The sequence below is a fragment of the Siphateles boraxobius genome, unplaced genomic scaffold, assembly GCF_051911475.1.
Source record: "Siphateles boraxobius isolate OS27281-9 unplaced genomic scaffold, OSU_SipBor_1 33, whole genome shotgun sequence".
NCBI lineage: Eukaryota > Metazoa > Chordata > Actinopteri > Cypriniformes > Leuciscidae > Siphateles > Siphateles boraxobius.
The window spans coordinates 4,629,646-4,645,315 of record NW_027508953.1 but is presented as its reverse complement, the minus strand read 5'-3'; the positions used below and the strand labels follow the sequence as shown (position 1 = coordinate 4,645,315).

Sequence of the window (15,670 nt, the reverse complement as noted above, 5' to 3'; positions counted from 1 at the left end):
TTTTTTTATTATGTCAACCGGTAAACAGTATTATTTCCAGGGTGTCCTGCATTGCTGAATCTTCCAACAGCCAGAAAAAGGAATCATATTTTACTAATGTTGTGAATTAAGTGTTTGCAGTCTGAATCGAATGTTGACTATTTCCCACAAAATGGTGAGAACGCATCAGAGTTAATGACTGGTTATTTTTAGTGAATCAACAACATGCAGCACAACCGTAGCAGTCCGATTCATGTCTCTTATTTGCTGAAATCAGAAGTGTTGTCTGATTTATTAGTAAGTGACTTTCATAAGCTGGTTTGACAAATTCTTGACTGAATGAACTTGCTGAATCCACCAGAGTAGTTAATTAATCAACATTTGTCTCACTACTGAGCTTTTACTTAAGTTTTAATTACTTTATGCATGAACCACATTTTGTGAACTTGATTTTTGTAAAACTTAAATTTGTATAATTACTGACTTGTTGCCCATCTGACAGTATTAATTACCTCTGGGTTAAACATGCACTTATATCAAGTAGTCTAACTGATCTTCTTCTTTTCAGTGGGTCAAGTCAGTTTTACATCTCAGATTTGCTAGATCTCTGAACCAAACATCTCAGTCATGAGTCAAGCCACATTGCTGACTGTTTAGCAGTTGTCACGGACAGTTAGTACCAGCCCACGATGTCCAAGTCATCCTACCACCCCCCCGCGCAGCGTGCGTCCCTGCAGCACACGTGTGCGGTTGGCGGTGGCGGTACTGCTGAGCTGTTATGCATTCGCTACTTAACACTGTGATAGGCTTTATAATCAGCCAAGCTCTGAACCATCTGAAAGGGGCATTCCAGTGAGTACAACAACACATCGTGCGCCAAGACCCTCTCTTTCTCTTTTGTGTGCGAGTGTGGGAATTATGCTGTTATTTTCAGTCGTTCCCACCTGCAATGGTGCGCCTAAGAGATATAATCTTGGTTCATTGTTGTGTTCTCTGGTTTAGTTTTTTCTTTCCTAATAGGAAATCGTGTCTAATTTAGAGTCAGCAGAAATAGCCTACTGCACCTCATTCTGATTGTGTCTGCAGACTTTGCTTTTTCATACTTGACCAAGCACGCCAACGGCAAACTCTCAGGTGTTTCTCCGATCTGTTTGACAGGCTTGTTTCAAAGAGCTTTTCCGCCGTCTCATACCGTCACGTTGACTCAGCGTTGTGCATGAATTTGTAATAGGTCTGTCACTTAGCATGTTGTGTAACCGTCTGTCCATGTTAACGTCCCAAAGCACAAACAGTTTCTGTAATGAGACATAAGACCCTCAAAGTCACGGCCATGTTTTTGTCTCGCCTCCAGCAACCTCCTGCTTATTTTCTTCTTTTTCTGCAAGTATTGAGTCTAAAAGTAGAGAGTGTGTGTGTGTGTGTTTGAGTGTTGTTTTGACTACTGCCTCAAGGATTCTTGATCGAAGCGCTTGTTAACTAGACACTATGGAATTCTGATAACTTATTCAGACTCAGAGATGATTGAGAGAAAGGAATTGCATAGAAACTTTTACCTGACTAAAATTCCGGAAAGTTGAGGCTAATTTATACTTCTGCGTCAAACCTACACCATAGCTATTCCATATGCTGTGTAGAACGCGCAGCCTGACGTGCACCTCTCCAAAAACATGACAGCACGTCAATTCTACGCGAATCGCAAGCCTTGTCATTGGTCTGCTATAAGCCCTCCCTCAGGTAAAGAAATCGTCGATAGTGTAGCATTTCCTCCTTTTGCCTTGATACTGTGGGTTGCACCATCAATATGCCTGTGGAGACTGCCTACTAGCAGTCTGCATGGGTAATTACACGTCAACGCGGACAACGACACAGAAGGATAAATGAAAACCGGCGTAGAGGCTACGGCGTAGGTCCGGCGTAGAAGTATAAATCAGCCTTTAGTCTGCATAAAGGCCTACAGCCTTGGAAACATTGTTCCCTTGGCCTAATGTCATTTAACAGACTGCAGAAGTAATATGTCCCCCTTATTAAAGGTGCTCTAAGTGATGTCACGCGTTTTTTAGGCCAAAAACATTTTTTGACACATACAGCAAACATCTCCTCACTATCCGCTAGCTGCCTGTCCCCTGAACACACTGTAAAAAAAAACACGATCTCTGCAGACACACCAGGCTCCACAAACTCCACAAACAAAAACAAACTGGGCTAACCCGCACCACGAAACATAACAAACTGTTCCAGCCAATAACCGACAAGAAGGATTTGGGGGGTTATTGCGCGGATGAGGAGGAGGGAGGGTCTAGCTAGCCTCCGTTTTGTTTGACAATAGTTTAAACGTCAACAAGAAGTTACGTCACCCGACACCACTTAGAGCACCTTTAATCGAGATTAGATGTGGTGAAACTTACTCTCGGCCAACATTGACTAGATTGAGTCGAAGTGGCAAGACTCAAGTGTTTTTGTGTCTGACCTCTAGGGTTTGCCTTCCCAGACTGGGCCTACAAGCCGGAGTCGAGTCCTGGTTCCAGACAGATCCAGTTGTGGCACTTCATCCTGGAGCTGCTGCGGAAGGAGGAGTACCATGATGTCATCGCCTGGCAGGGGGATTACGGCGAGTTCGTCATCAAAGACCCGGACGAGGTAGCACGACTGTGGGGCGCCCGCAAGTGCAAGCCCCAGATGAATTATGACAAGCTCAGCCGAGCGCTCAGGTAAAGACTAAATCTGCCTATTAAATCCATCGTAATTGCAACTGTGCTTGTACTCAGTCTACTAATGCAGTGGCTGCTCTACAAAACAATAGAATAACTTTTTTGGCCAAAATCTTGTTTAAGTCACTGCAACAAGCTCAGTTAAGATTTCTTCCAAGGTGGGGTCAGGAAACCAGTAGATTTTACATTTTTGATTATTTAGAGTATAGGCCTGTTCTCACCAAGAACGATTACTATATTAGCATCCACACCAATGGACAATATTCTGTATATTATAAGCGCATTGCCGTTATTATGTCAACTGCTTTAAAAGTTCAAGCTTACTAAAGTTGGGTGGATTCGGATTGAAAGACAGTGTTTTTGACATTCATCAGCTGGAAAAAAAATCCTGTGAATGATTCCAATTATATTGTTTCTGTTTTGTTACCGCTTTAGCTATGAGAATTAAAATTAGAACAATTAATAAAACTTTACAGTTATCATTATAGTTATCCTTGGTTGAATGGGCCTTATCACTTGTTGCAACATGATTACGTAGCAACATGCAGACACACTCTACGCCAGTAGATATCAGATATATACTGCATATTAGATTGTGGTAATTTCTTGTGCTTATTAGTAGACCTAATTTTGAGCATATCTGAGGACTAGCTTACAGTAAAATGTTAACACCAGAATCTATGATCAACTGCATCCAACTGTCTCTCTTGTTGTTCATTTTAGTGTTATTTGTGTGGTATGCTTAAGTGACCATTAATGGATTTGCTCCACATGAAGAGCATTTCAGATCACTCACATATGAGGCCCATTTCAGTTAGGATGCTGCCTATGTTAGGTAGTAGATGGCAAGGCAGTAACATTTTGTAGCTGTAAACTATAGCTTCTAGCTCCGTCTAGAGTGCTTTGTTTCTGATGATTTTGTGTGTTCTTATGTCAATTGACTTTGTGTTCAACAACACTTCTGCTTTGTTTGTTTTTGTGTTACACCATTTTTCTGCCTTTGCCTTTTCAATTGCAATCTGTCCAGTTGCCTGTTTGTCTGTCTCTTCGTGTTATTCAACGCTTTGGACTGGTCACCATGGCAACCTGCGGATGCCCACTCAAACCTGCTGAACCTACCTTTACCATCCTAGAATAATCAAGCCCACTTAGCGCTCATCAACGTTCACTTACAGGACTAGTATGTGTCCTCCTCTTCTGAGAACTCTTTCATTTCTCAGAGATATGAACATATGAATGGAAGAAGACAGGAGGGAGAAGAATAAAGGCTACAGAAAGCTGTGTATGTTTCAGATGTGAAGCAGAAAGTTCTTCAGTGTCACAGCAGAGAGCGTGAAGACTGCTGAGAAACGGAGAGAACTCGCCTCTGTTCAGCACATGTGGACAAAACGCATCCTCTTAGTTAACTCAAAAAACGCAAAGCAGACAGGCACACACATTCTCTTTTGACATGGTTTTCCTTATTTACATAATTGTGAAGTTTAGGGAATTTTTAGGCCCAAACAGAATCAGTTTCTCTGACATAAGCTTTGCAGACTTCTGCTAAATTTGATTGCCCATCATTTATACAATTTTGGGATGCACGATATATCGGCCACCATATCGAAATCAGCAGAAATATGCGTTTTGATGTTAGCGTTGTTGGCCCAATATGAAAATTTAGCCAATATATTTTAAAACCAATAAAAAAATGTATGTTGTTCGGCTGCAACACTTCAGATGCGCACTTTTCACTAAAAGTTTTTAATTGCTTGAAATATGATTGGAATTACTTCAAAGAAGGAAAATAGTTCAATACAACATGTACAGCTCAAGTCTGTCATATAGGCTGCATAAAATTTTAATGAAAACATTAAAATTGTGTTCTTGGGACATGGCTTTTAATGTTTCAAAAATTATACAAGAATTTGGATTTTGAGTTATTTAGAGGATTTAGAATTTGGTACTTATTTAGAGTACCAAAATTTTTGTGGTACATTCCTAATAATTTTTTTTGATTTTTGATCTACGAATTGTTCATCTTCATCACTAAACTTAAGTTCAAGGTTTTGCTCAAATTTGGTGTTTAGTACTCAATTTTGGTGTTTAACCTGCAATGTTTGGCCAGTAAGCAAAAGCCTAGCAACCTACCAGAATACACTAGCAACTTCTTAGCAGTGCCCTGGCAACCATTGTACTTTTGGATATACCATGATACTGAAAGTGTACCATATTTATATAAGGTCCATCAATCAACACATCATGTGATATTAATTGCATTTAAAAAAAGTTTAGAATAAATTTTCATTTAGGATATGGTAATATCTGAACACATTTGGCTAATTTCATCATGTTTTAGCTCCCAATAACAGTATTTTCAGTTTAGTTTAGCACATTTTAATACAAGTAAATCTATTCTGCAGATCTTTAAAAAAATTTTTTTTAAACATTCAGTGTGGATCTAGTTATTTGGGGAGGAAAGGCCTGAAGTTATTCTCTGCGTACTCTTTTCATCCATACCTAAGAGGTTGCACGTGTTCTTTAAAACTCAAACACCATTCAGACAGACTCTAGGGTGCACATGCATCACATTGTTGAGCTGTTGAAAATAAACAGACTTCAGATCAACAGACAATTCAAAACAGCATGTAGACATTTGTTGTATTTACCTGTTAACCTGATGCTGCTTGTAGACCATGATATAGCCAGAAAGCTGCTTTCATGATGGATGTCGTCTGTTTTGCTTGGTGAAAGTAAACAGAAGGCCATTTGGATCAGCATTTTTACTCAACAGTATTTGTACTCCATGTATGTGAATGTCTGCACAACTCACATGTGCAAAAAACAGTGTTTGGGCTCTTTTGAAGCAAGTTCAAATGCACTTCAAAGAGCGGGGTTGTGCATGTGTGTATGGCCTTTTCTCTGTTGAGTATGTGCCTGTGAACTTTTCAGTGCCCCGATTCACACATCATTGTATATCACAATCATGTTTTCTCACACATGCACTCTCAGCACCCTCAGTGACTTCTTAATTAAACACATTGAACCCATAAATCATTTTAACATCTGAAGTTTCAGATGGCCACAAAGTCACGTATCTGCTCTGCACATATCTGATTCTGGTTGGCTGAATCCTTTCATGTGTGTAAAAATTTAACATGTGTATGTTATATTGAGTACTCCTTAATGATAAAGATAATTACATCAGGCTTTAACTGAAAAGGGTTTGGTTTTTCTCTCTTTGGAAATGCTGGTCTGAATTTTTACGTTCTGACAGCTGCATTATGAGGTTGTTTCAAGCATAAAAAGCATGTGATCTGATTCAGTTTTATGAATGCAATTTTTGATGTAACACCTGTTTTAACTGTTTATCTTTGTTATTGTAAAGTCACTCCGATTAAAGAAAGAATATAGTGTGATCACTTAAAAATATTATAGTAATGTAATTTATTGGTATTCAGAAGTTAATTTAAAATGAACAGTTTTGGTTTTCGGCAATGAGTTTTCAGTTTCAGCCAAGAAATTTAATTTTCGATACATCACTTATTGAAAGAAAACTAGAAGTTGATGTGTTCTGTGTTTGAAAACTGATCACCTTATTTTTTTTTCTTAGGAAACGTGCAAATTAAATGTTGTAGAACCTTTTCATCTCTAAGCTAGTCATTGCCTGTGCAAAGTTTGGCAAGTGTGAGAATGTCAAATACATAAAAATGGGCGGCCTTCAACAAATTGTGACTCCTAATAATGGCTTTAACAAGTGTGTAACCATGCCAACACTGTCTCTGCAGATACTACTACAACAAAAGGATCTTGCACAAGACCAAAGGGAAGAGATTCACCTACAAGTTCAACTTCAACAAGCTGGTGCTGGTCAACTATCCGTTCATTGACATGGGCTCTGCAGGTGAAGATCCCTCCTTCTAAATATTAATCTTTCTGAAACTCATTTAGTTTCATATATAAAGTAAAACAAGAATTTCAGCTATTAAAAATTCTTTACCTTTCCCTTAGGTTCTGGTGTTCCACAAAGTGCTCCACCTGTCCCATCCGGAGTCAGCACTCACTTCCGCTTCCCTCCATCCACGCCATCGGATGTCCTCTCTCCTAGCGAGGAACTGCGCAGTCCAGGTGTCTTCAGTGCTGTGCCTCGACGCATAGCTCGTGGCTCTGTCTCCGACTGCAGCGATGGCACCTCCACCAACTCGGAGCTTGAAGAAACTGGCATAGCTCCTGGCGATGACCGCCCGGCTGACCGTGCCTTTAGAAACCTGCTCCATCCACGCTTGTCCCACGACTCCTTGTTCCGTGTTTATGGTGCACCGCCCAACCCAACTGGGCTCACCAGGAGCGGGCCCCATGTGCCCACACACAGGGTCCACCCTGATTCCTTGTCCCCATTCCCAGTATCCCCTCTCCCAGGCCCTGGAGGAATGCTGGGTCCTGCTCTTTCACCAGCTCTCTCCATGACCCCTACATCTCACATGCCCTACACACCTTCTCCATCCCTTTCACCCATGCTGGGCTCCCACTTCTCGTTCAATCCAGAAGACATGAAGCGTTATCTTCAAGCTCACACTCAGAGTGTCTACAACTATCATCTGAGCCCCCGTGCTTTCTTGCACTACCCCAACATTATCATCCCCCAGCCCCAACGCCCAGACAAGGGACTGGGAGGGCCAGTGGGTGTAGGTCCACACCTGTCAAGTCACCCTTTGCACCACCAGGCTGAGGAGACTCATCTATCTCCTTTCAAGTTTAAGTTACAGCCACCGCCACTGGGCCGCAAACAGAGAGAAGGGCCAACCTCAGCTGGAGCAGGACATGCTCCGAATTCTGGAAGTGCTGCTGCTTCTTTCTCGTACAGTGGGGAGTCTGGTTCGTCCTCAAACTCTGCCTCATCTGGAATGATGACCAACAATTCAACCCCAGGTGGTCCACCAAAGATCAAGGTATGTTCACCTTAAAATGAATTCTGAAGAACTGTAGCTTCTTTGAGAATTAAATGGCTTTCTGTAACTCTCCATTTGTTTCCTCCTTTAGGTTGAGCCCATCTCAGACATGGAGTCGGAGGAAGAAGTCGAGGTCACCGACATCAGCGAGGAGGAGCATGAAGATGATGAATGTGATGTCTTTTCCCCTCCCTATCCCAATGGTGGCCTTGCCCCTCCACCCAACCACGATCGTATGACAGATGATGATGATCTTGAGGAAGATGTCTTCAAGACCCCAGCTGCCCCTACCTCAGGGGCTGGGCTGAATCTTCTAGGTCTGAAAGCAGAACCCAGGGAGCTAAACCTAGGCCAGGGCGCTCCCATCAGCCCTGGGGGTACACTCTGCATCCCTCTGAAGCTGCGTTTTAAACGCCGCTGGAGTGAGGACCAGCGGATGGAGGCGGGAACCGAAGAGGCTGAGGACAAGAAGAGCAGGGCAGAGAGGGTGGAGCTTAACCAGGAGGTGGAGCCCAAACTGGGGGAGGAAAATGGAGACCGGAAGAGTCCGGAGACTTTAGTTGCACCCCTGGGAACAGGCCAGAGGAGGGTGAGCTCTGAGCTGCAGCGAGCAACAGCACAGCTGTCTTTAGAAAACAACGTTTGCTGAAGAGGACGTGATCAAACACACAAACTTAGCAAAACAGAGCTGTCCTCCTTACAGGCTGAAGGCAACTGTTGCTCTCAGAAGTTACGTGAAAACCATCCGTTCAGCAAGTTCAGATGCCCGAAACATCTTTCAAACTTCTGTACATGCAGGTTCACTCACTTCAAGATGTTGCAACACTAAAAATTATGACTGACATCTTTTTTTATGCATTTAAAGTAACCAGGCCCTTTCCACAAGTTTATCCAGAGTCCCTTGCTTACTGAACCCATTCCTTTCTGTTTGCTGTGTTAGACTAACACCATCCCACTAGTCTCATTGAAGTCTTGGACAATTTCCCCCCAAGAAGTTCCCCGTTAGGATCTCAATACCTTTTTAAACAAAATCAAGAGATTACCAAAGTGCCTAAACCAGATGTTAATGCACCCCTGTAAAACATCAGTAGAGATGGGGATAATGAATAATTAGATTGTGATAAATCTTTTTTGGCTTGTCATTCATGCCCATGGAATTAAAGGTTATGGGCAAGTGGACATTTTCAATATTAATAACAGACACTCTTGGATGAAGTGAATGCAGGAAAGATCCTGTGCCCCCCTCCACTCAAACTCAATCATAGTTCTCAGAACTTTTGGATATGGATGCTCTTTTTTCTTTTTTTTCTTTTTGCATACCAAGATTCAAGTACCAAACTTTTTGCAGAACCAACTTGCCTTTTGCTTTGAAACCAGGACCTTCATGTCACTGCCTTCAGAGCCATTAATGCTATTGTGCTAACAGCCTTCACTACCGGCTCTGGACAACTTTCCCAGCTGTTCAGCGAGCTCAGCCGACTTAACGGGACCACTCAACATCCTCTTAACGTATCTTAACACGTGTATATACATTGGGGGATTTATTTTATATATGTGTTAGTCCTTCTTCATGACCACCAGCTGGATGACAAATTATTGATCACATATTATTCCTTCTCCAACTTATTTATTTAATTTGTTTTATAATGCAGTTTTAACTCTGAGGGAACATTATAGGAATGTTGGGGCAACGTATCAGAGGGGGCTTTATGGTTTGAGCTTCGTAATCACCCCGAAAACCATTTATACAATTCTCTACACCCTTCTATTTTTGGAAAGAACACAAACCTTCTTGGTTTGTTAGGCGTAAATCTCAGGCATAACTCCCCATATCGCTTTCCTCTATCCAATAGGTTGTCTTTGAATATAAAACTTTCAAACGAACAAACATCTGTGCCTTTTTACGGAAGACTGACCGCCCAATGCTTTTAAATGGGTTGCTTTACTAACCCACGTACAAGCTCACATACAGGAGAGGCCTTAGAAACATGACCTCAAACACTGCTTTTATGCCTTATTTGTTTTGTACCTTAAAATAAACTATCCTAAATAAGATTTGCATTTAGAGTCCATATATTCTCACTTTATAGACATATATATTTGATAAAAGAACAAACGCTGGTTTTGATACAAATTATATTTCAAAAGGTAAATCTATATGGAAAATCTATGTAAGGAAGATGTTTAGTTTCAGGGCCCTACAGTGCTTTACTGTGAAAGAAAAGTGTTGTTATAGACAAAGCTAAACATAACTGACCAATCGTTAAGAACCCTGAACGGCACAGCTGTCCTCGGCCTTATAAGGAATACGTATAGTTTCAACTCGACCCGTCACATTTGCGTTCTCCCTCTCAGTCTCTCTGCAGTGTTTTAGTTGTAGGAGGCTGTGTTTTTTCCACGATGATCAAGATTGAACAGGTATCACATCCTGTTTGGCGACGGCCAGCTCCATTTGTAGCAAAATGCAGGGACTTTGTAGTAAATTACATCACGACCATATCCTTGAGAAAGGGACCCCAGTTCTGCAAACTGACAGATAGAAAGTGGACATGCAGCCTCTTAGCCTTCATCTGAGGAAGTATAGGACCTGACACGCTTAACACTCTTTGTTGTTTTTTTCCTTTTTTTTTAAACTACTTTTTTTTTTAGTTTGTTTGGCGGCCTTACACAGGTTCAGTATCTGTATTTCAACTGACTGCTGCTTTATTTGTTAGAAAATACTTTTTTTTTCGCTCTCTCTTCAATATAAACTGTGCTGTTTTATTATACCTTTTTTGTTTATATTACCATTTATCATTTTTAATGTTGATATTATTGCTGGTATTTCGTTTGTACCCCTTACCTGAATTTTAACCTCTTAAGATGAACATTTTAATAAATCGTACTCCTCTACCCTCTTTGATACCATGATATTAAATTGCTCTGGCTTTGTATTAATGCTGGTTTTTAGATGTAATTAAGAAAACCAGTTGAAGAGGGAAGAGTGACATAATGCTATCACATTATTTTTATTTTAATGTCTCTCTTTTTTGGTTGTGTACATATATAAATATATATTTTCCATTTTGAGGGGATGATGTAAGAAAAAGACAAATATTTCTTTGTGTTCAAGGTCTTTTGCTTCTTTCTTAAAGCTTTCCATCTGTCTCTCAATGGTTATGTAATACTTTGTAAAGAGAGACGAAACTTGACGTTACAAGGAACCATGTATACTTTAGTTTCTCATGTGGTTTCCTTTGCTCTTGTAATTAAAACTGTAATCAGGGTTCATTAAAACAGGTAAAAACGGATCTGGCTTTCTCGTCCTTTACTCCATTTGCATCTCAGTTTCCTTATTTTATCCTGATTGTTATGGTATCTTGTATCTGTTAGTATACACTTTAGATTCTACTAATATGTCAAAAAAAATGTTTTACCATGCTGTCTATTAAACGGCAAACATTTTTAATATAATAACAAACTAAAATTATCTTAAATCAAATTTAACTTTTTAATTTAAAAACTAAATGACTAAATTGGGTATTTACTTTCGAAATAAGTTGTGTTTTTCTTTTAATGTTAAAAAACGGTTAGTGGCATCCACTTTTTTTTCTGTGTTGGATTATGGTGATATATTATATATGCATTCATCTGCTCAATGCCTTCACATGATTGATGCAGCCTATCATGCATCGCTGAGATTTATTACTAATTGTAAAGCCTGCACCGACCAGCTGTATTCCTGTGTAGGGTAGTCTGCTCTGACAACACGGAGGCTTTGTCATTGGTATACATTTATATATAAGGCTATTCTTGGTGTGCTACCATCCTATTTATGTTCACTTATGAAAAAAAGTGTTGGTCATTACTCCCTCCGTCTTCAGGCTGTTGTCTTGTTTTCTGTCCCACATGTCAGTACTGTGCTGGGTAAAAAGGCCTTTGTTTATTCTGCTCCTTTTACATGGAATTTGCTGCAGAACAACTTAAAACTTAGTAAATTGATTCCTTTTGAGTGTTTTTAAGTTGAGAATGAGATGCTTTGAGTTGGAGTCCCTTCATTGTAAGTGCATAATTGGCTTTCATCTGTGTGTCTTTGTACGTATGTAATGATGTGATGTAACTTTGCTGCCTATCTTGGCCAGGTCTCCCAGATTTTTAATCTCAATGGGTTTTTTTCCTGGTTAAATAAAGGATAAATAAAATTTAAAAAAATAATTCAATGAGTACCAGTAATAATAATGGTAGATTCACTAAACCTAAAACGCCATTATAATACTTAATTTTGCATAGCACTACAGTAATATACCATAGTAATAACATGTTTTTTTTGGACTGGTTGGGATTATTTTAAAAGCTGCAGAACATGAATCCAGCCCTGTACAAGCACACAAAGATTTTTTTTTCATGCACTTTAGTTGTTTTTCTTCTGTAGGTTCAGTTTGAAATACAACAAGGGCTGCTATTCTAGATCCTGTTTGAACTGAAGCAAGATGCAAAATGAACTAGGATTTGCTTTCATAATGAACTAGAAATTCACGCCACAGGGAGACCGTGAACACTTAACGTTTCTGCACGAACCAGAGAGCATGGGTTTAACACGAAACGAGAATCATTCGTTTTAGAGAGAACCCTGGAATCAAACGTAAACCCATTTAATTTAATCAGCCTGAAGGAGGAAGAGAACTTCTGAAAACTTTAGAACGTATCCACCACTTGTATTTATTTGCGAAACAGCGCCCTCTGCTGCTAAAACATCGCCATCGTTCACTCTTGTTAAGAAGCGGTTTACTAGAGACTCTTAAAGGCGAAGTGTCTTTTTTGATGTATGTAGGCCTACTTCTTTTAATAGTAGTTTCATGTACGTAAGCCACTTGTAGTATTTCTGCAATTCCGTTCGGTGCTGCTAGTGGTGCGGAAACAGTTTATCTTAAAGCTACTCTACATGTATTTTTTTGACTGAGTAAAAATGAAGCTCCTTGTCTAATTTGCCATAGGTTTACTCTAAAGGGGTTTTAAACTAAAAGTTTCCAAATTTAAACTTAAACTAGGCTATATAAAGTTTGTAGGCTGAGTTTGATTTCTTATTAAATATGTGTTGTCACAAAAAAAGCTCTTGACATTATAATGCTAACAAACTGAAAATACCTATTTAGAGAAATGCAAGAAATGAACAAATTTAAAGTATTATTAAACATATAATAATTTCTGGGTACTTTGGTGTTTCAAAAGCCAGAGTTATATCATTTTTGTTATGGTTTTAGCATAACTAGTAACATTGCATTGTCTAGGCCTATTTGATTATGTATCCTGCAACCACTAAAACACCCAAAATATGTATTTAATGCAGGAACCATCAATATGCACAAATCTCCGTGCATTATTTATTCTGACAAGGTTTTAAGTCAATTTTTTGCACCCTTACATTTCTTTCTTCACCCTAAAAAATAATCAAATATTTAACAAAAGCTCATAATTGGATGGGGGTGCAGGAGTTGGGGGGTCACACTTTGCTTGATTGACAGGGAAGCCTGGACGCTTGCTGTGAGGGCTCGTTGACCTGTTAAGGGTAGGTCAAAGGTTAGGTTTTGCTGGAAAATAAGGCTCTATGAACCAGTGGCTGGTTGTAACAAGGAGGCCTAATTTGTCTGTGATTGTGTGTTTTGGAGAGGCAGTGTGAATCTGTGGTATTTGACTTTTGATTGATTGACACTGACTGGCTTTTGAGTTTCTTTTTAAATGTATCCAATTGAAAGAAATAGAGAATACAAAGGAGATAATGCAATGATCAATAAATGTGTGTGTGTGTGTGTGTGTGTGTGTGTGTGTGTGTGTGTGTGTGTGTGTGTGTGTGTGTGTGTGTGTGTGTGTGTGTGTGTGTGTGTGTGTGTGTGTGTGTGTGTTTTTTAAAAGTACTGCTTTGGTGCTCAAGGAAGTTTACTATATTTCTCTGTTGTGCTTCTTGTCTTTAAAAGCTTGTTTATTAGTCAGACCAGAGACTATGTTTGTTTCCTCATTGTTTGAGTCAAAAACTCAAATAGGCCCCTTCTAAAGCAGAGCCCTTTTATTCTTATACCCTTTGCACTTCATGATATCCCCATCAAAGTGTCAACCAAAGTGTCAAATCTAGTCAACCTGAAAGTCTCATTATGACTGAATATGCTACATTTTGGCCTCCCTTTCATTTTCACTTTGTTTTATAGATCAGGATGAAACTGGCCTTTGAGCATTAACTCTAGTTCTTCCTTCTCATAGTTAAATGTTAACATTACACAAGACACACAACTGTTCTCATGTCTAATGAACATCAGCCCCTGCCAGGACTTCTCTGGCTTTAACAGAACAACAGAGCAGGGTGTGGTGTGTTTTGGAGATTACCGTGGATGAGTGTGTATGTGTGTGTGTGAGTTATGCAATTTTCCATTGCATGTCATAATTGCATTCAGAGTGTGTGACGGTCCAGCTGAGCTGTGATGCATAAACTGATCATCTCCATAGTATGCAGTTCCACACACAGCCATTTGCATGCGTTGAGACCACACATTTATTTAAACATGGCTCAGAGGAGGCCACCCACAATGATAAAATCACATTAAACGAATTTGCAATGCAGAAATGTATATCTGCTACACTGTGGCATTGCATTTTAAACCCTCATTTAAACTAATGTACTCACAACAACCCTTCCTGTTTGGTTGCAGTGATGGCAACAGGCATAATGAGCTCATCACATGGCTTGGTCATTGGTCTGAAGACCCCTACAGCTTGACCAATCACAGGTTGATTTGATGGCTGGTTGTGTAAGGCGGGCTCAAGACACTGGCTGACGAGCTCTGCGATTGGCTGGATTAGGAAGGTATAGAAAGTGTAAAATGAAATGGGAGTTTTTGAAGTTGTTGTGTCTGTTTGTGTTTATATATATATATAAAAAAACAAGTATTTATATATATATATATATTTTTTTTATTTATTTTTTTTTAGTTAATAGTTTATATATATAGGCCTATATATACGTTTTTAGTTTATATATATATATATATATATATATATATATATATATATATATATATATATATAGTAATGCTAAAATAGCTGAAACATACTCAAACTAGGAAATTACTTTCCTTCCTATTTTTATTTACACAATGTCATCCATGTTGGAAAATCCCACTTAAAAAAACAGCTACCAGTTAAGAGGGATTTTCCAGCGAGGACATTATGTAAATAAAAACAAAAATAATAAACATGAAGCAAAATTTTTTTTTTCAAGTCCAAGTTTGTGCTTTCAATATAAATACTTAAAAAGAAGAATAAATAACACCTGTGTTATGCATTAGGATTAGTCCTCACAATATATATATATATATATATATATATATATATATATATATATATATATATATATATATATATATATGACCAGTTATGTGGCCAATTAAAATGCTGAGTGGCTAGTAACTTGAAAACCAATAGCCACAGTGGCTGGTGAGCGAAAAAAATCACTGTCAATATTTTATCTAACCAGGCTAGTTGTTGGTTAGATGAAACTATACAGGGCAACAATATGAAAGTGCTGTGACTAAGCCCAGTTAGTCTAGCACAGTAGTACATGTAGCATGTTTATAATAATAATAATAAATAGATAGATAGATAGACGGAATAGGCTTAGAATAGTATGGGTTAGTAGTAATGGGTCAAGTGTTGACGAAAAAGTTGCGTTTTTGTTAACCGTTTCTTGAAAAGGCTGCTTGGGTTGTGTTGGTCAGGTCATTCCACAAGCGTCCAGGTAAATGTCTATGAAAGGGATTTTGTTTTATTTGAAATTATTTATTTTATTATTTGCTATGATGTTTTAGTCAAATTGATTATTATTTTGAAGTATTCTGAAATTGCAAATTGTTAATATTCTAGGTTCGCCCACCTACTAGCTTCAGTTGCCCCTCCTTTTAATTCCCATTGGTTGATACAATTTCAGGCTCGACCATCTGTTTCTTGTTTTCCCATAACGCGATTGGTCCGAAAGACCTGTCGATCAACGGGACTTTGACAGATGACTCCGCCCTCGATCAAGGCTACCCT

The 15,670-nt window shown here is 39.1% G+C and overlaps 1 protein-coding gene across 3 annotated transcripts in view; it reads left to right on the top strand.

The window, feature by feature from the left end:
- The window catches only part of erf (Ets2 repressor factor), a 40,348-nt gene extending 29,443 nt beyond the window's left edge, over positions 1-10,905 (top strand). For 2 of the 3 annotated variants that reach the window (XM_077194993.1, XM_077194992.1), the window contains exons 2-5: positions 2,468-2,687; positions 6,455-6,570; positions 6,678-7,615; positions 7,707-10,905. In XM_077194993.1, the coding sequence (XP_077051108.1) occupies positions 2,656-2,687; positions 6,455-6,570; positions 6,678-7,615; positions 7,707-8,264 (1,644 nt within the window). In that variant the 5' untranslated portion in view covers positions 2,468-2,655 and the 3' untranslated portion in view covers positions 8,265-10,905. Of the gene's footprint in view, positions 1-2,452; positions 2,688-6,454; positions 6,571-6,677; positions 7,616-7,706 lie in introns of all 3 variants that reach the window. The other variant, XM_077194991.1, reaches the window with a different exon arrangement.
- Positions 10,906-15,670: the final 4,765 nt, after the last annotated feature.